Below are 23,595 nucleotides of genomic sequence, written 5' to 3' on the forward strand. Positions count from 1 at the left end.
GCTTCCAACCGAGCCAGCACAAAGCCCCGTTTGTGGCTGTTGATTCGTAAACCAGTGAGAGGAGAGTCTCGGATCGTTCAGAACGAGACGCTCCAAGTGCCGATCCGCATCCCTTCAGCAAGGTAAGAGACCTTTAAACCGCGTATTTATTTTACTTCCATCTAACTGTACCTCGTATCGCAAATGCAGTTTCGGAGGGCGTGAGGTGAGGGAAATACAATTCACAACAACACCTCTTGGCAACTGAATTAAAATGAATATTGCCCCTGCCATGTTTAAAATTGTATCATTTGAGATCGTCTGAATGTTAAAAGCAAGCCTCGAGCTGGGAATGTATCTCTTTTCTTCAATGTTCCCTAAATCTGCTGAGTCTTTTTTTTCCATTTCCCACAATCTGATGGATTTATCAAAATGTACAGATTTTGAGGTGAATTTGGTTGCAGAGCTGATTGAGGTTGACCCATTGAGTCTGCTCTCTAGTAATGGTGTGGAGTTCAACAGATAAAACCTTGCAAGGGTGGGAGGCTTAATGCAGGAATAATGTTGGGGGGGGGATCGTTAAATGTGCAGGAAAGCAGAGAAGGGGAAGGAAGATTTCCCTATTTCGTTTTCTTTGAGATTGGGAAATCCATGACTCGTTTCATTGCTTTGTGCCTGCGGCAGCACATGTCGAAGAAGGACTTTTGTCTTGCCTTGCAGACTGCGTGAAGAATGAAGAGATTAATTGGGCTCATGCTTCTGGGCGTCTTGCTTGCTGCTCAAGCCGTGCCCTCCAACCGAACGTCCTGCTACAAAAAGATGCTGAGGGGTCGAAGCTGCCATAATATTCTCCAAGGGACTGATCGCCTGCGACCCATTGATCAGGGTCTGGTGGATCACTTTTGGGACGGGGACCGCTGCGAGGTCGTCTGCTACTGCAGTTTTCGAGAGTTGCTCTGCTGTCCCAAGTAAGTCCGTCAGTTCAGCGCTTGCCCTGCCTTATCCTGTGGGAGAGTGCACCGACTTGTGGGGGCCAGCACACTTCCAGGAGCCGTTTAAAACAAGCACCACCAAAAAAAAGCACAGAATTTAACATGTATAAAGTTCACCAGGCTTTGGTGCTTGAAAGGTCAATGGTTACCATTCAGGAAGGCTCTTGTTCCAATCCACACCTCCCGTGTTTCCTTATGACTTAATTATTTCTACTAAATTGGTTTATCCATTTTGTTTGTCTCTGACATTCTCAGTCATGGTACTCTTATCACTTATCTTCCTGTCACTGGCCTGTTTCAGAATAAATCACTGTCCCTGTGGTTCCTCCAACCTCATCCTGTCTAACTTCTCCTATCTGCTCTCCTTTTTCCCCCATGTGTGCTTTACAATTAGCAGTGTAACCTTGGGGATGAAAGTATTTTCTCTCTTTGTATTTGGAGGCAGCAAATTCTACACATACTATAATCAGCCAACTTTTCTACATACCGTGGCTGTTACTTAATTGCATTAGTATTTCCCTTAAACAGTATAATTGAAGTAAAGAGTAAATTGTTACATCATAATGGATTAATGAATACATAATGAATAGTACATAGGCATATTTTCCATGATTACAACCCCTTGGTTCCAACAGGGCCTGGTTTTTGCTTTTCCCACCTAGACGGCTGACCAAGCTAGCACTATCCAAGGACTAAACCATTTAATTTCTCGTTATGATGTACCAGAGGGAATTCAGTCTGATAATGGCTTGCACTTCTCCGGGAAGGCAATCTGTGATTGGGCAACTGACAACAGTATCTTATGGGTCCACCATATTCCTTATTGCCCACAGGCTGCCAGGTTAGTTGAACGAATGAACGGCTTGCTGAAGGATCAAATTCGTTTGTTAACACCACTGGGGACCCTGAAGGGGTGGTGCCATGTGCTGCAGCAGGCAGTCGACAATTTGAATCATCACCCTTTGAAGGGAGGTACACCTTTCCGCCGACTTCTTCACGCTTCTGAACTACAGCCTATTCCAGAGGGAAAACGGTCATTGCCCCCCATTCCCGAACCAGAGAATGCTGGATGAAAGTTATGGGTGGCACCATCAGGTAGTGGCCCTCCTGTAAAAGGGGAAATAGTGGCACCTGCCCAGGGTAACACTCGGTGGGTAGTTATTGAGGGACAGGATGATTTAATATGTTTAAATACTGAACGCTTACAGCATCATGAGTGACATATGTCAGGCTTCTTTGTTCCAGATCCTCCGTCTTGTTCTCCTGCTGATCTGGCTTAACAGCTGCTTTGATGCCAGCAATTGGATTTGTAATGTCGAGGACATTCCGAGGGAGTTGCCCGTGGGGGACACGGCCCGATGTATCCACTAATATATCTGATATTATTCAGCATGTTTCAAAATCTGTTCGTGAGCTTCAGCATCTGGGTATTGTGGCCCACAAGGATAGTTTGAATCCTTTTTCATGGTTAAATGGTACATTTGGGGGATTGGGCCACAATATTCTCCGTCGGTTGCTCGCATTATTGTTTATTTTTGTGCTTATTATAGTTTTAGTTTCTCTTTTTCACTCCTTCTGTACTCAAATGCTTGTTGGGTCTCGTAAGTGACAGGCTGCGACCAAGGGGTGGAATGTAATGGAGGATTTAAACCTCCGTTAGTCCTGCTGACTGTACCAATTGTCCTCGGTAAACTTGTACCTCTCACTTTGTTCATTTTAGATTGGTCACAGTGTTTGAGCTACCGAAAGTAAACAGAGACACACACCGAGAGCACTTCAGTTTATACAAATCTTTATTACTAAATCTAAAGCTGATTTCAAACTACAATATGCAAGCCCTTCCCAATTATACTTATCAACGCCTGGACTGGTCCCAACTGCCAAAGCGTGGCGACGACTGCACACTTGTAGTAGGTTGTCTGGGCGCCGGGAGCAGCTTCTCCACCTCCCCCGACCGGGACGTTGGTTGGACTCTAGAAGTTCTTCTTCTTGCTGAGGGATGTTTCCACCCCTCAGAGAGAGTCTCAAACTTCAGCAGTGGGACCATGGCTTATATTACTCAAAATTTGTTTACTCATAGCCCATCGCCTTGAATAAATGGTGTACTTATCTTCAAGGTCTCCTGACAGTCTGCGACCAACAAAAGACAACTGCATCTCTGGGCCTCATGGTGTAAATTAGATTATGCATACATTATTCTCAAAGTAGGTTACTGATACTCAGCCCTGCATAAGCAAAAGCATGGCTTAAATCCTCCATTACAAAAGTGTTTGTATGTGACCTACACTAACAAACCCTTCAAATCAATTTATCTCCCAGAAACATATCTATCTATATTCTGTCAAACCACAGACACAAATTCAGGCCCCGGCCGCCCATCCAAGCTCCCAACACCCCGACCGTGGACCTACCACCCGGTCCTGGACACATGAAGTCTTGACCGTGATCTTGCCACCCAGTCCAGGTCGCCTGCCCATCTGAGATGCTGAAGCCCCGAGTGACACAAGTACTTACTGCAGTCAAAAGTAGTTGACTACTTTTGAGCAGTTTAAAAACAAATGAGCAGTTTAAAAACTACACACATGAATAAATATTACATACATGTATTTCTTAATGTTTATATCATTTTTTTACAGCATGTGCATGTAAGAGTAAAACTGTGTGTAATATTTTTTTAATGTCTTGCAGCTCTCAAACATCTGAAGTTTGTTTTGGGTTAAGCAAGTTTGGCCACCCATGTTATATAATTGACAGCTAATTAGATAGTTTTGAAACATAGTCACCTTTGCAACACAGCAGTCAGTGTCCACAATGAGAAGACTTATATGGGTGGCACGGTTAGCGCAGCCCTGTTACAGCGCCAACAATTGGGGCCAGGGTTCGACTCACACACTGCCTGTAAGGAATTTGTATGCACTCCCTGTTTCTGCGTGGGTTTTCCCTGGGGGTTCCAGTTTCCTCCCACCCTTCATAATTCACCACGATGAAGAAGTGAATGGATGGGTAAGTAAGTTGGCGGATGATGCATTTTGGAAGGTCAACCAGAAGCCTGAGCGCAGGAGTAATAGCCAGATACTTAACAGTGTGGAGGAACAGAGGGACCAAGGGGTCCAAATCCATGCGTCTCTTAAGCTTGCTGTGCAGGTTGATAGGATTGCTAAGGAGGCCACTGGGATGCTGGGCTTCAATATTGAGGGAATAGTGTTCAAGAATTGAGAGGTCATGTTGCAACTACAAATTTCTGGTGAGAACACATTGTCTTGTGTTCAGTTCTGGTCACTTCACTATAGGAAGGATGTGAAAGCTATGGAGAGGGTGCAGAGGAGATTTACCAGGATATTGCCTGGATTGGAAAATAAGTCTTAAGAGGCAAGGTTAGCAGAGCTGGGACTTTTCTCTTTGGCGCAAAGAAGGATGAGAGGAGGGTTTAATAGAGGTCTACAAGGTTCTAAAGGCATAGATAAGGTAGACAGCCAAGCACCTTTTCCCAGGGCAGGAATAGCAAATAGCAGAGGTCACCTGTACAAAAGGGAGGAAAGTTTAGGGGAGACATCAGAGGTAAGTTTTTTTTTACACAGAGATTTGTGGGTGCCTGGAATGCATTGCCAGGGCTGAAACATTAGCAACATTTAAGAGACTTTTAGACAAACACATGGATGAAAAAAATATATAGAGGGGTATGAGGAATTAGGTATTTTTGGTAAGAATATATTACCCCCTCCATAATTCTTCGTCCGCGAAGCCAAGCCAAAGAAGAGAGATATAGGTCGGCACAACATCGAGGGCCAGAGGGCCTGTAATGGTCTATGAAGAAAATGAATGCTCATGGTCTATTTTCCAGGTAGACGATTCTAGAGCGAGAGGTCATCAATTTAACGTGAGAAGGGGGAGGTTTAAGAGGGACCTGAGGGACAACGTTTTCAATTGGAAAGTAGTCCACACCTGGCACAAGCTGCCAGTGGAAACAATAGAAGCAGGTATAATTATGGCATTCATGACACGTTTGGACACATACCTGTACGAGGATGGGAAGGGCTTTGAAGGATAGGGACCAAATATAGACAAATGGGACAAGGTATGATTCTAACTTGGTTGGAATGGATGAGTTGGGCCAAAGGGCTTACTCAGTGCTGTGTGACTGATTCTAATGGATGCAGAAATCAATTGTTAGTTTTATATCTAAAATTGCTAGATTACACTGGACAATCATTTTTTTTTTTCTAAATGGTTTGCTTCCTAGAAAAAAAATTAGGATTATGAAAGACAACTTCAGGTTGAACACAAAGATAATTTGAGATTTGCTGTATCACATAGGAAGTTGGAGAAACATTTAACTTCTATTGGATTTTGCATGTTAAATTGCATAACTTTGCTGAAACATTGCATTAGTTCCACTGACCTAAAAAGGTTTTGCAACTGATTTTCATTTATACTCCACATCTCGTGTCAGTGTCCAACGATAGTTGGCCAGCACTGATGGATTCCAGTTGCTTCTCCATGGTCGCAATGTCCTGGTAAAAACCTTTCGCCATGTTTGTCATTGACTGAACCAAGATCAGCAGGGAAGACGTCCAAGTGCGAATGTTGAAATTGAATTTTCAATTACGTGTGCACTTCATGGTTTGGAAGATTGACGGGAAATCACAAAAATAGGTTATATCTAAAAAAAATGGTACATGATAGGAAATTTTTAAGGTGATTTTTCATGATCAGTAGCTCAAAATCCATGAAATAAGGGCAAATGATTCAGGAAGCAAAATTTTTGTTGTCCGGTGTTAAAGGATAATTGTGGAAAGGAAGTTGGGTTACAGCCATGCGTTGATTGAATAGTAACACATCTAAAGGGGTAAATGGCTTCCTGCTGTTCCTATGTTTAGGGTGGCTTTGTTTGTTCACATAAAGACACGGGGTTGCATTCTGCAGTCAATAGAAAAAGAGCAACGATCATCTTTCGTCACCCTTGTGGCTGGCCAAGGACTTTTAATTGGCTTTTGAGTGGCATTCTGTGGTTCCTAGGCAATGTTTTTTAGAGAGGACTGATCTGTGTGCCTGCTCACTAATGAGCTTGAAGAAGCCTCCATACAATGCTTCAACTCTTAACTAGGAATTGTTGTGATGAATATTTAATCAATGGTAACATAATTTACCATAAAGAAGAAAAATAGAATAAATAATGATAGGGGAAAAAAAGATGGAAATAAATATGAAAGGAAAGACAAGTACAGGCTGACTACGCCTGAGATGCCTGATCTCAGAAACTAAGAAGGCTCAGGCCTGGTCAGTACTTCATGGGGAGACCACCTTGGAACACCAGGTGCTGTAGGTTTCTGTGAGGGGCGCTGGACAGTGTGGCGACTCTCTGCCTTATGGTGGACAAAAGTTAAAGAATTTCATGTATGTTACATTCTCAATGTAGTGTTACGTGACAATAGTGGAACCTTTACCTTTTACATAGAACTGTAGGGAAATACTAGGCAGGTTATTATGTCGGCACAACACTGTGAGCCGAAGGGCCAGTCACGTGCTCTGGATTTCTACGTTCTATGAAATTGTTTTCAGGATTTTAAATGATTGACAGATAATATTCTTAAAATTCACTTGCATTTTGAATAAAGAGAAGTATTACATCACACGATGAGGCTCTTCTGCCCTTGCCTGTGCTGGCAGATGGGATAAAGGTAAATATGACAATGTTTTATAACTATATTAAAGGCAAAAGGATTACCAGGTGCACTCCTAAACCAGAATTCACAAAAGAAATTGTCCATGCTGGTCCTTTGAATTTCGTCGCATCGCTTCCAGTCTCTGTCTTTTCCCTACATCTTTCCAAATGACTGTCACTCAAGAGCTCACTTTCAGAAGCACTCAATAATTCTGTTTGCACCACCTCTACAGGCAGTGAGTTTTAGATTTATAGCTATTCTCCTTGTAATCACTATGCATAGTTGTTCCCTGGTACTTGTTCCCTTGTTAGTGGAACTGCTCAGTTTTATGTACACAGTATAGACTTGCCGTGACCTTAATTTTTAATTTTAATTTAGACGTGCAGCCTGGTAACAGGCCATTTCGGCCCATGCGTCCGTGCCACCCAATTTTCACCCAATTCAACTATACCCCTGGTATGTTTCGAATGGTGGGAGGAAACCAGAGCCCCCAGGGAAAACCCAGGCAGACACCGGGAAAACGCACAAATTCCTCACGGACAGCACGGGTTTCGAACCCCGGTCCCGATCGTTGACGCTGTAAAGGCATTGCGCTAAATGCTACACCAGCCGTGCTGCTCAACCTTGTCCACCTCTTTTGAACATTCACAAGCTGTGAGATACCTCACACTAGAAATGGAGACCCTTCAGCCCATTGAGTCTGTGTTGGGTCTTGAAGTAATCCCATCAATCCCATTCCCTCACTTATTTCCTTGTAATCTTTCACACATGCACATTGGCTCCTCCTTTCTGCACCCCGAGCAAATTACAGTAGCAATTAACCTACCAACTAGTGTGATTGTGGGATTGGGGCGAGACTGAGGTATCCAGAGGAAACCCACGTAGTCACATCACATACAAACAACACGAGATTAGAATCAAATCCAAGTCACTAGAGGTATAAGACTGCATCGTTTGGTGCCCAGTGCAGTCTGATTCACCTCTATCAAGTCTTAACAATTAAACCAGTGTAGAGCGTGTCAAAAGAATCAAAGACTTGTTGATCCGAGCCAAGGCTTTTATTAACAAAAGACTGGAGCGTATCACATGTAGGCCAACCAGTCCAGAATGATCTGGGTCCGGCTAAGAGGAACCCTTTAAGACCTGCCAGTAGGTGTGGCTATGCTCTCAGCCAATCACCATCATCCTATACTACAATATAAAGATTAATTTATCAGTGAATCGGTACTATCACAACCAGTTGTAACTGTTCCCTGTGTGTTTTGTCAGTAACTGCCAGAACTTTCATATGGATTTAAGTACTTTGGCTTGGCTTCGCGGACAAAGATTTACGGAGGGGTATGTCCACGTCTGCTGCAGGCTCGTTGGTGACTGAAATGTCCGATGTGGGACAGGCAGGCACGGTTGCAAGGGAAAATTGGTGGGTTGGATGTTGGGTTTTTCCTCCTTTGTCTTTTGTCAGTGAAGTGGGCTCTGTGGTCTTCTTCAAAGGAGGTTGCTGCCCGCCGAACTGTGAAGCGCCAAGATGCACGGTTTGAGGCGAGATCAGCCCACTGGCGGTGGTCAATGGGGCAGGCACCAAGAGATTTCTTTAAGCAGTCCTTGTACCTCTTCTTTGGTGCACCTCTGTCTAGGTGGCCAGTGGAGAGCTCGCCATAGAACACGATCTTGGGTAGGCGATGGTCCTCCATTCTGGAGACGTGACCCACCCAGCACAGTTGGGTCTTCAGCAGCGTGGATTCGATGCTTGAGGACTCTGCCAGCTCGAGTACTTCGATGTTGGTGATGAAGTCACTCCAATGAATGTTGAGGATGGAGCGGAGACAGCGCTGATGGAAGCGTTCTAGGAGCCGTAGGTGATGCCGGTAGAGGACCCATGATTCAGAGCTGAACGGTTAGTTGGGTAATGGTGAGGTGAAGATTGTGGATAGGACATTCTGTTATCACCTTCGAGCTTTCAATGCTAGGTTTTTGTTAACAGAGTGGTGAGTGTGTGGAATGTACTGCCAGGGGTGGTGCTGGAGACTGATACAAGCACATTTAAAAGACTATTAGATAGGCACATGGATGTGTGTAAAAAATTTAAAAAAATAGGGTTCTGGACTGAGGGAAGGATTAGATTGATAGTGGAGTAGGTTTACATTGTTTGGCACAACATTGTGGGTCAAGTGGACTGTACTGTTCTATCAGGTCTGGTGGCTAAGAAGGGAAGGGAGGAGAAGAGGTGAGCTGCAGTGATGGGGATTCCATAGTTAGGGGGACAGATAAGAGGTTCTGTAGAAGAGATCAAGTATCGCAGATGGTGATACTTGCTGGTGCCAGGGTCCGAGTTATCTCAGATCGAATTCATGGCATTCTCAGGAGGGAGAGTGAGCAGCCAGATGTTGTGGTCATTGTAGGGACCAATGACATGGGTAAGAAGAGTGAGGAGGCCCTGCAGGGAGTGTTCAAGGAGTTAGGTGCTAGGTTGAAGGAAAGGACTTCCAGGGTTGTGAGCTAAGGATTGCTACCTGTACCACGTACTAGTGAGGCTAGAAATAGGCGGTTTATGCAACTCAACACGTGGCTGAAGACAATGGTGCAGGATGGAGGGCGTCAGGTTTCTAGATCATTGGGCTCTCTTCCAGAGAAGGTGGGACCTATTCCAATGGGACGGCTTGTATCTGAACTAGAGGGGAACTAATAATCTTGTGGAAAAGTTTGTTAGTGTTGCTCCAGTGAGATTAAACTGGATTTGCGGGGAATCTGAACCAGAATGGCAGACCAGATAGAGGAGTGGAGGAGAGAAAAGATGATGTGAAAAATTGCATGCACCATTAGAAATCAAGCATGTGGTGGAAATGTTCTCGGCTCCATCTATTTCAATACTTAGTAGCAAAGGCAGGTGAGCTTAGAGCGTGGATTGGCTCATGGAATTATGACAAGCCTCGTTAAATGATAAGGGAAGCTGCTCATCTTTAAATGTTTAACAGACATTTTTTTAGATATTTACAAGTTAGACATTTTCTCAGTCCAAGCTTTCTGATTTTCCTCAAATCTCAAATACTAATATTCTTGATGTATTTTTTAACTTACCTGTATTTTTCACGGTGGATTAATGACCTATATTTTTAATGATTTATTGGATTTAAGATCAGCCTCTATGGCTGGGATTAAGAATGATTGGGAATGAGATTTGAACACATTTTTAGATGAAGATTGGTATTCTACTCTCGGCTTGATTAATGATTCTTCACTTTGTGCAAGAAATTGCTTATTTAAGGTGGTACTTAGAACACATATGTCCAAACTTAAATGATCTCATTATGTGAGAAGTGTAACATTTTTGAAGCTTCACTGAGCCATATGTTTTGGCAGTGCCCAAATTTAGAGAGATTTTGGAAAGACATTTTCCAAACTTTATCAATGATCTTTAAGATTGATATAGAACCTTGTCCATTAATTCCTTTGTTTTGGTTTTTCACGTGAGCCAGATATACTACTGCCTGCATCTCAGGAGAAAGTTTTAGCCTTTACCATGCTGATAGCCAGACGAGCAATTTTATTGAAATGGAAAGATGACTCTTCACCTACACATACACTGTGTAATGTCCTATTTAAGCTCAGAGAAAATTCGATACAACATTGAAGATAGAAAGTTTCAATTTGTAAAGATGTGGGGCCCATTCACACTATCATGACTGGAAGAATTAACAATTTTGAATGTTCCAGAGATTTTCTGTCCAATGTCTGGAGGTCGCCAGATTCACAATTTCCTTTTTTTTAAATAAGGTAACCTTGATTAGAGGGAGGGGGTAGATTACATTTAGTTTTTAGGTTTTTTGTTGTTCCTTCTTTTTATTAGTTTTCATTTAGCTTAACTTGGCAAATATGTATTCGACATGGTTATTATAGATTGATTAATTATTTGTTTCTCATGTGGTTCAAGGAACTGTCGACGTAGTTCCATCAATTTTTTCTTTTTTTTTGTACTTGTTTGTATATGAGATGACTCGTTATGTGATTCCTTAAAAATTTTTATGCAAGTTTATATGTTAACCTCAATAAAACTATTTTAAAAATAAAAGAGAGAGCAGAGAAGACTTACTAAGATGTTGCCAGGTCTTCAGGAGTTGAGTTACAGGGAAAGATTAAACAGGTTAGGACTTTATTCCTTGGACTGTAGAAGAATGAGGGGAGATTTGATAGAGGTTTATAAGATTATGAGAGGTTCCTGTTAGGTTAAAAGGAGGGGAAAAAGGTTTGAGAGAGCCGTGGTTTTCAAGGAATATTGGAAACTTGGTTCGAAGAAAAAGGGAGGCGTACATTAGATATAAGAAGCATGGAGTTAAGGAGATGTTTGAAAGATACATTGAATGTAAGAGGAATCTTAAGAGAGGAATTAGGAAAGCTAAAAGGAGGTACGAGAAAACTATGGCAAGCAGGGTGAAAACTAATCCAAAAGAGTTCTACAAATATGTTAATGGTAAGAGGAAAGCTAGAGACAAAATTGGTCCCTTAGAAAATCAGAGCGGAAAACTGTGTGTGGAGCCTAGAGAAATGGGGGAGATATTGAACAGTTTCTTTTCTTCGGTATTCACTAAGGAGAAGGATATTGGGAGATGTGAGATAAAAAAAAGCAAATTGGGTAAATATGGGGAATATAGAGATTACAAAAGGTGTAGTTTTAAGGCTTTTGAAGAATATAAAGGTGGTTAAGTCTCCGGGACCAGACGGGATCTTCCCCAGGACATTGAGAGAAGTGAAGGAGAAAATAGCAGAGGCTCTGGCGGTAATTTTCCAAATGTCATTAGATATGGGGATAGTGCCGGAGGATTGGCGCATTGCGCATGTGGTTCCGTTATTTAAAAAGGGTTCAAGGAGGAAGCCTGGCAACTATCGGCCTGTAAGTTTGACGTCTGTGGTAGGTAAATTAATGGAGAAAATTCTTAGAGATAGTACTTATAAACATCTGGAAAGACAGGGTCTGATCAGGAGCACTCAACTTGGATTTGTGGGAGGAAGGTCATGTTTGACCAATCTGATTGAATTTTTTGAAGAGGTGACTAGGAATGTGGATGAGGGTAGCGCAGTGGATGTTGTCTATATGGACTTCAGTAAGGCCTTCGATAAGGTACCACATGGAAGGTTAGTTAGGAAGGTGCAGTCTTTAGGTATAAATTTTAAGATAGTCAAATGGATTGAACATTGGCTGAAAGGGAGAGGCCAGAGAGTGGTAGTGGATAATTGTCTGTCAGGTTGGAGGCCGGTGACCAGTGGTGTGCCTCAAGGATCTGTATTGGGCCCATTGTTGTTCGTTATATACATTAATGATCTAGATGATGGGGTGGTGAGTTGGATTAGTAAATATGCAGACGATACTAAGATAGGTGGAATAGTGGATAATGAAGAAGGTTTTCAAGGATTGCAGAGGGATTTGGGCTGCTTAGAAAAGTGGGCTGAAAAATGGCAGATGGAATTTAATGCTGATAAGTGTGAGGTGCTTCATTTGGGTAAGAAGAATCAGAATAGGACATACGTGGTAAATGGGAGAGCATTGATGAATACAGAAGAGCAGAAAGATTTAGGAGTAACGGTACATCGTTCCCTGAAGGTAGAAACTCACGTGAATAGGGTGGTGAAGAAGGCTTTTAGTATGCTGGCCTTTATCAATCATTGCATGGAATAGAGGAGTTGGGAGGTGATGTTGAGATTGTATAAGACGTTGGTGCGGCCTAATTTGGAGTTCTGTGTGCAGTTCTGGTCGCCTAATTATAGGAAGGATATAAACAGAGTGGAGAGAGTGCAGAGAAGGTTTACCAGAATGTTACCTGGGTTTAAGCATCTAGAGTATAGGGAGAGATTGGACAGATTAGGTCTTTATTCTTTGGAGCGTAGAAGGTTGAGAGGGGATTTGATAGAAGTATTTAAGATTATGAAAGGGATAGACAGAGTGGATGTGGATAGACTATTTCCGTTAAGAGGAGAAAAGATTAAAACAAGAGGACATGAGTTAATTCTTAAGGGGCAGAGGTTTAGAGGTAACATGAGGGGGAACTTCTTTACTCAGAGAGTGGTAACCGAGTGGAATGAGCTTCCGGGAGAAATAGTGGCGGCGGAGTCAATTGTATTATTGAAGAAAAGGTTGGACAGGTATATGGATGAGAAGAAGATGGAGGGTTATGGGCATTGTGCAGGGAGGTGGGACTAGAAAGGGGTGTTTGGTTCGGTGCGGACTAGAAGGGCCTAATGGCCTGTTTCCGTGCTGTAATTGTTATGTTATGTTATGTTAGACAGAGTGGATGCGAGTAGGCTTTTTACACTTAGATTGGGGGAGATAAATGCAAGAGATCATAGTTTTAAGCTGAAAGCGGAAAGGTTTAGGAGTTCTTCCCGCAGAGAGTGGTGGGAGTGTGGAATGAGCTGCCTTTTGATGTTGTGAATGCGGCCTCAAACTTGTCTTTTAAGAATAAATTGGATAGATACATGGATGGGAGAGGTGACTGGGAGCAGGTCAATGGGACTAAGAGAATAATAGTCAGCACAGACTAGAAGGGCCAAATGGCTGGTTTTCAGTGCTGCAGCATTCTATGTTTCTCATTCAAAATAAGACAGTGTCTTGCAGTGTCCTTATGCCACAGAGTGCTCATCTTTAAACTCCTGTACCTTTTTCCCAATGGTAGCAGAGTGAAGAGGGCATGGCCTGGGTGATGGGGGTCCTTGAAGATAGAGGCTGCTTTTATTTTGAATATTTAATTTTAATTTTTCCAAGACTCATATGGAACATGATTACATATATCATATAAATGGTATTTTAAAATTGGTCTCATACGATTGACTAAATCTCACCACCCCCCAAATCTGCTAACATTAAAAAAAATTATCCAAAAAAAGAATGCCTCATTAGTCCATATTCAATCTCAACTCTATTAACCTAACTATTATTATTTTTGGGGAAGTTAATTATATCCTTAACCCAGTATGATTCAAATAAGGTTTTTAACAAACAGGTCATATTTCTTTCTTTCTAAGATTATGTTATTGCTTCCAGGGGGCACTACTTTACATGTCCGTATTCCAGTGAGTAATAACTGGGGGGGGTAGTTAGATTCCATGTATCAGTTCCTGGCTCCTACTGGTGCGATCTTCACGAACTGTGTTTGATATTTTGATAGTTTTCTCCCAATAACTGTAAGATTGCTCAATAAATACAGTTCTGGTTCCAATGGAAAATCCACTCCAATCATTTTTGTCAAAATCTCTGCCCAGTCATGCCAAAAGGATCCTACTTTTAACGCATAGCCAATTTGAATGTGTAAATGTTCCAACCTCTACACCACACCTAAATCACAAGTCCGGAATTTCAGATTTTAAACCGTGTAATTTTTGTGGTGAAAGTTAAGATTGGTGCATAAAATTGTAGCGTACCAATCTATATCTGACATGAATGAATGATGTCATTATCAGAGCACAATTTTGACCAATGTCGTTCTTGAATCCTTTTCCACAAATCCATCCCCCACCTTTCCCTCGATCTGCGCAGCCTGGTTTGGGGGTATTGCTCTGCAACAGGAAATCCATCTCCGATATAAATTGATTTGTGATCATCTTTCGAAGAAGAGTCTCCATGACATTAAACGTTGGCAGGGTCATGGCTGGTCCTAAACTACCTCTTTTTAAAAAATATATCTTAATTGAAGAAAGTTCTATTTGACAAATCCTATCTCGGCCGATAACCAACAATAAAATTAAAGGTGCTTGGGAATTGGAATTCCGGATGATGAATTTTTCAACTAGTTCATACTTCCATCAGTTTGTGCCCATGATTCCTTGATTCAATTTAAGGTGGTACATCGGTCACATATGTCTAGAGATAAGTTGGCCCGTATTTTTCCCCATGTAAACTCTACTTGTGGTAGGTGCAAAGTTGAGGGAGCCACTCTAACCCACATGTTCTGGTCATGTTCAAAACTAGATAATTTCTGGAAAGGTGTCTTTGAATCTCTAACAAAAGTTCTAGGATTAGAAATACAACTAAATTTATTAACAGCTATTTTTGAAATCATAATCAGTGGAGAGGGGGCCTGGGCCTGTCTCTGCACAGCGAATAATTGCCTTTCAACATTATTGGCTAGAAAAGCCATATTTACTTGAATGGAAGGATCCGAACCCACCTACTCTACTTTGTGGCTCTCTGCTGTCACGTCATTTTTAAGTTTGGAGAAAATTAGAAGTCGGACATTTGATACATCTTTTAAATTCGAAGAGGTTTGGTGACCATTTATTCAATATTTCCATATAGTTTAAGAATCATCATTTTATACTGGATTCTCTTCTGATTCCTTATGGTAACTTTGGTTTTAACCAGGAAATGCTTTGTTTTCCTACTTTACTCACAGAATGGACTGCCCAGTCTCTCTTTCTTTCATTTATTTTTCTAAAAAAAATTAGTTGAGATTTTGCAATAAAAATTAAATCTTTTCTATTTTTTTTTCTTTTGCTTTTACAAGAGGAGAAGAAATTTATGGATAATATATATTTGTTAAATATACACTTGAAAATACATGTATGTGCAGAATGGAATGTTCTTCCGAATGAGATAATTGCGGCAGGGTCCCTTCTGTCATTTAAGAAAAGGTTGGATGTGTACAAGGACTGCCTAAAGAAAGCTCTTGGTGCCTCCCACATTGACCACCGCCAGTGGGCTGATCTCGCCTCAAACCGTGCATCTTGGCGCCTCACAGTTCGGCGGGTAGCAACCTCCTTTGAAGAAGACCGCAGAGCCCACCTCACTGTCAAAAGACAAAGGAGGAAAAACCCAACACCCAACCCCAACCAACCAATTTTCCCTTGCAACCGTGTCTGCCTGTCCCGCATTGGACTTGTCAGCCACAAACGAGCCTGCAGCTGACGTGGACATTACCCCTCCATAAATCTTCGTCCGCGAAGCCAAAGAAAAGAAAGAAAGGATGTGTACATGGAGGTGAGGGGGTTGGAGGGATATTGGTGGAGAGCGAGTGGATTGAGCTAGTGGAGTTCAAGTGAACCGGTGCGGACTTGAAAGGCCGACGTGGCCTGTTTCTGCTCTGTAAATGGTTATATGGTTAATGTAATTCTCCTCTTGTATATATATGTTCGATATAAATCAGGATTTGTCTTTCTTTTTCATTCTGATAACTATCTTTTTTTAGATGTTCAAATGTCATAAATTATTCTTGTTCATAACAATCCTCGATGCACTTGATCCCTTTACGGTGCCAAGCGTCCAAGATTTTATTTCCTAATATCAGTGCTATTAACTCATTTTGATACAAGGGTGTTTTTGAAGATAACCCCACTATTAGTCCTATACATTTATTAATTTGTTGCCTTACCCGAATTATGTGTTTTAGAATGAGGTTATAGAGACTCCTTTCTTAAGACACTATCTCTTCTCAATGTCTTCGGTTGAGTGAAGGCCATACCCGTGAATCACAGGCCAAGTTAACAACCCTTTAGAGTACTTTTTTTTGTCTGGAGCGTTGGCACCTCTGTACCAGACAGTGATGCAATCAGCCAGAATGCTCTCCACCTGTAGAGGTTTCTGAGGGTCTTCAGTGACATACCAAATCTCCTATCAAGCCTTTTTCCTGACTGCATCAACATGGAGGCTCAAGGACCGATCCTCTGAGATTTTGACAGCCAGGAATTTGGAGTTCATGACCCTCACCGTTGCTGACCCCTTGATGAGGACTGGTTCCTGTTCTCCTGACTTCCTCCTGAAGTCCACAATCATCTCCTTGGTTTTGCTAACATTGAGCGCAATTTCAGTGGGAACTGCAGACTCTCCCACAGATGGGATGGAGATCACTTGGATTATTATGAGCTGTTTTAGGCTCCTCATTTAAGAAATGATGTTCTGATGTTGGAGAGGATTCAAGGGAGCTTCCCTAGGATGATTCCAGGAATGAAAGGGTGATCATAAGGAACATTTGTCAGCTCTTGGCTTGTATTTGATGGAATTTAGGAGAATGAGGGGGCATCTCATTGAAACATTTTGAATGTTGAAAGGTGTGGATAGAGTAGATGCTGAAAGAGTCTAGGACAAGAGGGTGCAACTTCAGGATTGAAGGCAAAACAGAGCTACGGAGGTATTTCTTCAGAGGGTGGTAAATCTGTGGAATTTGTCACCATAGGCAGTTGTGGAGGCCAAATCATTGGGTCTTTTTAAGGTGGAGATTGATAGGCTCTCGTGTAGCCAGGGCATCAAAGGAGAAGGCCGTGGAGTGGGGCTGAGTGGGAGAATAGATCGACCCATGTTTGAGTAGCTGGGCAGACTCGATGGGCTGAGTAGTTACTTCTGCTGCTATATCTTATGGTCTTTATCCCAAGATATGAGAAATGATTGACATTTTGAGTTGCCCTGGTGACAGAAAAGCTGAGAGTTTGGTGACAGAAAGTTATGGTTGAGGTGACTGCATAATCAAACCTGTGACAACAAACTGCTGTCTAGAGATGTCTGGAGAGAAGAGAGCATGCTAGCAACTTGTGCAACAATTTTTAAATTGCTCCCTGAGTTAGCTGGGAGGGGAATGTCGGCTTGCGGGTCTCACTCGAACACTGTTTGATAGTGACTCAAGCAACCAGAGGAAGTGAGAAGCCAAGGGGTGTTTTCACACACAAGTAATGGAGTGCAAATGCAAGTTGTCCGATTAAGTGTCTAGAAGAGGTTTAGGTTGTTTCGCTCCTGTTGGAGCGCAGCAATACGTCATTGTCTAACCTTGGATCAGAGATGTGCTCGTGTCTAGCGCTCTATTAAATGCTTTTGCTCACATGATGAATGGGTTTGATTGAACCCTCCTTCAAAAAACAGCAAGAAATGCAAATTTTTAAAAAAGTCTTTTCAAATAAAAAGCAAAATGTGGGTCAGGATACATATTGCAGTTTTTCAGCCAACAGAATGGAGAGAAATGTGCCTGTTTTATGCAAATAGCAAGTACAGAAAGAAAAACATTTCTATTCATTTGTTGTTTTAAAGGTCTGTGCGAAGGAAGGGCAGCACGGTTGGCGCAATGCTACAGTATCACAGCTCCAGCGGCCGGGGTTCGAATCCGGCGCTGTTTGTACATTCTCCCCAAGTCTGCGTGGGTTTCCTCTGCCCTCTCCGGTTTCCTCCCACCCTTCAAAACATCGGGGTTGTAGGTTGTGTGTTTGGGCAGCATGGGCTTGTGAGCTGGAAGAGCTTGTTGACATGCTATATGTCTAAATGTTTTTTTTAAAGTGAAAATTTCCTTATTGGATGTTTGCATCTAAACCGTAACAAAGAATTGCTCCATTAAAGAAGACTTCGACTCTCTCTGTGAACTTAATGTCTGAGCATTGAGCCAATAGCAGAGATGGGTATGTTTTTGTCCATCGAGCAACGCTCAATGTCCTTCCCAGTTTGTTGCCAAATGTATTAGCTATAAATTACTGAGTGGCACTGAATTAAAGCAGATGAGCACACCTAACGTACACCTGAAGTATATTGGCAATGTGGCGCTGCACCTGCATTTTGTTCCTCATTGGATGTTGGTCAACGTTTAACCTCTCCCTAACTGTGCTTTCAAAAGTGCTAAGGACTCTTCTCCTTGAATTATGGCATCCTCTAGCTAAGAAGAGGCTTCCATAGTTCCGTTGGGTAACTATAGCAGCTGAGTAAAACGGAAACCATTTCAGGGGGCTGTTAAGAGTCATCCACATTGCTGTAGGTCTAGATTCGTTTATCAGCCAGACCGGGCAAAGAAAGCAAAATTATTCTCTCCAAGGGACAACAGTGGCTCAAACAGGTTTTTACACCAATGTGGTAATTTCTTAGTCACCATTATTGACACAAGCTTTCAATTCCAAATGACTTAATTAACTAAATATCTAATTGCTATACTGGTATTTGAACTTTCATTGTTGGGGCAAGCCTCTGAATTGCAGGTACACTAACTTAGAATCTGCAATGCCGTTCGTTCCACTGAATTCCTGTGAGTATTGATTCAGAAACACAACTTGTACCATAGATTCCATTCCATTAAAGCTCCTGAGTAGAATGTAATTCTGAGTAGAATTGGCATGGATAGAATATAAAATTGGATGGTTAACTGGAACCAGAGAGAAGAGTTATTTTTCTGGCAGCAAAAGTGTGGCCCCAGGATCTGTAAATATCTTGTTGAAGTTACTGCAAAAAACATAATAGTTATAGAATTGTACAAAACACACAAATGCTGGAGGAGTTCAGCAGATTATGCATCGTCCATGGAGGGGAAAGATATATAACCAACGTTACCTTGAAGATTGGCTCAGGTCTGAAACATTGGTTATATGTCTTTATCTCTATGGATGCTGCATGACCTGCTGAGTTCATCCAGTTATTTTTTTTTGTGTGTTTTTACTACAATCTTAGCATGTGCAGACTTTTGTCTTTCACTCTGTAGAATTGTACAGCATGGAAGTAGGCCCTTCAGCCCATCTCATCCATTCTGGCCAAGGTATCTTCCTAAGATAGTTCTGGCATATGGCCCATTATCCCTCTAAATATTTTTAAAACACAGTAATTATACCCACCTCCACCAATTCCTCTGGCAGCGTGTTCCACACACCCACCATCAGTGTGGAAAAGCTTACCCTCTGGTCTCCTTTAGATCTTTATCTATAAACCTATGCCCTATAGTATTGTGTTTGTCTCCCTGGGGAAAAAGACTGTAGCCATCCTCTTTATATGTGCCCCTCAATGTTATAAACCTCTATAAGGTCCCTCTTCAGTGCCTTTCGCTCCGGGGAAACCAATCCCAGCCTATCCAGTCTCTTCTTCAAACTCGAGGTCCAGTCTCAGTGCTTGCTGCACCTTCTCCATTTTAATCTCTTCCTTCTCATAGTACCTTGACCAGAACTTCATACTCTATTCCAGGTGTCCTCTCACCAAGCTGGTTTTGTATCTAATTGGCCATCTCACTCTAGATCCTGTATGATCTCAACTTCCAGACCAGTTAACCATGTAGGTCCTTGTCAGATGTCCATAGATATGTCTCCACTCACCAATCCTGTTGGCCATGTCTTAAAAAAAAAATCGCATTTGTGCAACACAATTTCCCATGCACGGGATTATGCTGAAGATCTCTAATCCATCCTTTCCTTTTCCACCCATTGTTTCCCTCTCCCACACTCTTCACATCTCTACTCACCATCTCTCGCTTATATAATTCTACCAATCCTTCCTTCAGCAGCTTTCTCCACCTCCATCAACTCCTTTGGTCTTTCCATCGCTGTCTCCCAAGTCCACCCTACGTTGCTCCATTTGTCTTCCATCCATAACCCCTTGGTCCACCTGTCACCCACTGACCACCTCCCCCCCTCCCCATTCTTTAACACTGCCCATCCTTCCTCAGTCCTGGAAACAGGGTTTCAATCTGAAACATTGATCATTCAGGTTCCTCTGCAGATGCGGTCTGCCATTGTTGCTCCAATAATGTGCTTTTTTTTTTGCTCTAGGTTTGCACCTGTGGTATAGTGGAGAAACACACGACCCTGTAGTGTCTTTTCAGGATGGATGTAAAGAGAACAAATCTTTTTGAGGGAGAACTTAGAACCTGGGATCAAAGTTCAAGGTTCAGATTTATTGTCGGTACATTCATGTCATCACGTATAACTCTTGAGATTCCTTCTGCGGGCCAGGCAGAATTTCTACTTGTTGGTATCTGTAAACAGTGCTCAAGGTGTATATAAAAGAGAAATGTAAACAGAAAACAAACTATGCAACAGAAAAATAAATATTCAGTAGTAAATAGTGTGCAAAGTACAAGTCCTTAAATGAGTCTGAGTCTTGTTGAGGAGTCTGATGGTGGAGGGCAAGCAACTGTCCCTGAACCTGGTGGTACGAATCTTGTGCCACCGATACCTCTTTCCTGATGGCAGCAGCGAGAACAGAGCGTGAGCTGGGTGGTGTGTTTAAGTAAAATAAGGGGTCAATCATTTGAGAGAGAAATGAGCTAAATAGTTTCTCCCATGATTTTTTGACCATTCTCCATAAAGCATAATGGATGCAAAGTCTTCAAATACTTTTGAGCTATAGGTAAATGAACATAATAAAGAAGGGAATGGAAGGTTCTAGAAGATAGTCAGGAATGCTGCTGCAGAGTTTGAGTCCACTGTATTCCAATATAGGAAGTTACTTGCAAAAGATGCATGAACCAACAGGGTACAGTTTTACCCTGATCCATCTCAAATTCATTTTCTTGTTTGTTATACTTAACTGTTGTTTTCCATTAGAGAATGTTTTTGCTGAAGTAAAAACTATCCTTGGTACAAAATAATTACTCTGATGCAATAAAACATGTAATATTACATAAAATTTGCTTTAGTGTGGCATGGTTGGCACAGCAGTTAGTGCAACGCTGTTACAGAACTGGAGTTCGAATCCCACACTGTCTGTAAGGAGTTTGGATGTTCTCCCCGTGTCTGAGTGGATTTTCCCCAGGGGCTCCGATTTCCTCCCACCCTTCAAAACGCGCTGGGGGTCGTAGGTTAATTGGGTATAATTGGGCAGCATGGACCATGGGCCTTTACCGTGCTATGTCTAAATGTAATAAATTTAAATATTTTAAATTTAATTTAGTCTGCCATAAGTCAGACAGATTTGCCATCAGCAGAAATTGGTGGGCACCTCTTGCAGTCAGAGAAAGACAAGCAAACGAGGGTTTCCCCGGAGTTACTGAATGTCCATGGATTTCCCTCCAGTGCTCCTGCAGCTTCCACAGCCAAACCGTCAGCAACCCAAGCTCCAGATCCAAATCTCTTAACGTGATCAGGAAGCCTTCAGTGCGCTCGGCACCCACTCGCATCCAGGTACCCCTTCAGCCAGTCTCAAGCAGACTGAAGCCTGCTGTGAGTCCTTTGACCGCAATGGCCAGCAGCTCAGAGCCTCAATTCATCGACAGCCTGCCACTTATATGTTCTTCAGCCGCAGAGCCCCCCTCACTGGTCCGCCGCCGTGGTCACCATCCCATCGGGTCATCTCCTCTGCTTCTCCTTCTCAAACGGGTATAACAGATGGTATTGAACTCGCTGGAGTTTAGAAGATTGAGAGGGGATCTCAGAGACATATAAAATTCTGGCAGGACTGGACAGAATGGATGCAGATGGGATGTTTCCAAGGATGGGAAAATCCAGAACCCGGGGCCATGGTTTGAGGATAAGAGGCAAACCATTTAGGACCGAGATGAGGAGGAATTTCTATACCCAGAGGGTGGTGAATCTGTGGAATTCATTGCCACAGAGGGCAGTAGAGGCAGGTTCATTAAATCTATTTAAGAGGGAATTAGATCTATTTCTTCAGTATAAGGGTATTAAAGGTTACAGAGAGAAGGCGGGGACGGGGTACTGAACTTTAAGATCAGCCATGATCTCGTTGAATGGCGGAGCAGGCTCGAAGGGTCGAATGACCTACTCCTGCTCCTATCTTCTATGTTCTACTTGGTTGTTATTTTCTGTGCTTGAGCGCGTTAAAAATCATTTGGGGTTCCACGAGTGCTAATAGTGAATCTTGCAGGTCTGAAGCTTGGTATGAAAAATGTCATGTGTTATTGATCAGCGCCACTCCTCGACCGCCACCACTCAACCACTTACAGCTAATCACATCCATCAAAGGTTTGAGGTGTTCTTTGAGTAGTTTTCAACATTTAATGGCCTGTCAAGTGAGTGTGCCAACCTTCTTGTTGTTTCAGGGACATTTTCTTCGGACCAAAGATTTCTTTTGTGATCCCTTGCAACTCTCAATAAAAGGATATTTAACAGTGGAGGGAGAACTATTTATCACCTGGAATCAGCTGAAGGATTAAGTGCTTTCTTCTCTACATTATTGTTTTTCTTAGATGTTTATAGAATGTAACCAATGCCATAATATAAAGGATGTCATTTCCCGTGACTACATTTTCTGTCTGTAGATTCACAAAATTAGACAAAATAAGCAAAAATAACCATTTGTATGCATGCTTCTGTTAGATAAGCTTTTTTAATCACTCTGTCAACCTTTTAAGACAAAGTATTTTGTACACCTATTAAAAATGTGTAATTCTTCACTGAAAACCCTCAATGTTCTTAAAACAAATGATATTTATCCAAATAAAATACAGTACAACTCCTAGTATCCTGACTTCAAGCAACCGGCAAAAAAAAAGAAAAATAAAGAGGTAAAAAAATAAGCAAGCTTAAAATTGGCGTGCCTCGCCGTAAGTTCACCAACCCACGTAACTAAGCAATCTCAGGCATCCGGAAAATACACTGATCCACATCATTACCAGATGCCAATGGTTTTACTGTATATCAAATCTAGAAATTGATTGAATGACAATTATGTCTGTACAGGTCACAAAAGGAACACCAGCTCTTGGACTTCTTCAATTGCCCATCCAGTTACTTTTGGGGGTTTTGACTTTCCTACTTTTTCAGGCAGGAAATTCCTCTCCCTCACCATTCAAAAGGTATAAATATATTTTTTCATAAACTTCCCTCAAATCCTACCAATTCCTGTAAGAAATTATCTCCAAGCTATTTAATCTCTCTGTTCATAAAAATAAATCCTTACTGCATTCCATCCAGGTCTCGCATGCATTTATACACCAGTATTATTCTGTTTCAATGTTATTCTGTCTCATTGCTTACTAATTTACTTATGTGTAAACTTTCAAGTAACCTATACAAATTGATATTTCAATATTCAAGCATTAACTAGAAACCATTTATGATTAAATGTAAAACATTTCCTACATTAACATTTCTGATTTTGTATTGATGTGTAATAAAAATTTCTCAATGAATTTCAGTTACTGTTTAATTTATTGAACAAGTACCTGATTCTACTTTTCAAGTTTATTGTTATCTGATTGTACATCTACAACCCGCCGAAACAGTGCATCAACAGACCATAGAGCGCACAAATGACATGTATACATAGCGATCCAAAATAAATACCCTGTGTA

General features: G+C 41.9%; 1 protein-coding gene across 1 annotated transcript; it reads left to right on the forward strand.

Annotated features, from left to right (window-relative positions):
- Window positions 1–23,123, forward strand: LOC138764817 (scrapie-responsive protein 1-like). The gene is made up of 3 exons (XM_069941135.1): window positions 1–122; window positions 700–947; window positions 22,342–23,123. The coding sequence occupies exons 2-3, from the start codon at window positions 712–714 to the stop codon at window positions 22,394–22,396; spliced, it is 291 nt and encodes a 96-aa protein (XP_069797236.1). The 5' UTR covers window positions 1–122; window positions 700–711; the 3' UTR covers window positions 22,397–23,123.
- The last annotated feature ends 472 nt before the right edge of the window (window positions 23,124–23,595 follow it).

This window comes from Narcine bancroftii, chromosome 1 (assembly GCF_036971445.1).
Source record: "Narcine bancroftii isolate sNarBan1 chromosome 1, sNarBan1.hap1, whole genome shotgun sequence".
NCBI lineage: Eukaryota > Metazoa > Chordata > Chondrichthyes > Torpediniformes > Narcinidae > Narcine > Narcine bancroftii.

What these genes read in the sequence shown, in the direction of transcription:
- LOC138764817 (XM_069941135.1), top strand. Translation starts at nt 712, where the DNA reads ATGAAGAGATTAATTGGGCTCATGCTTCTGGGCGTCTTGCTTGCTGCT. An exon ending in GAGTTGCTCTGCTGTCCCAA is followed by an intron (nt 948 to 22,341) that starts GTAAGTCCGTCA and finishes TTGTTGTTTCAG; the next exon opens with GGACATTTTCTTCGGACCAA.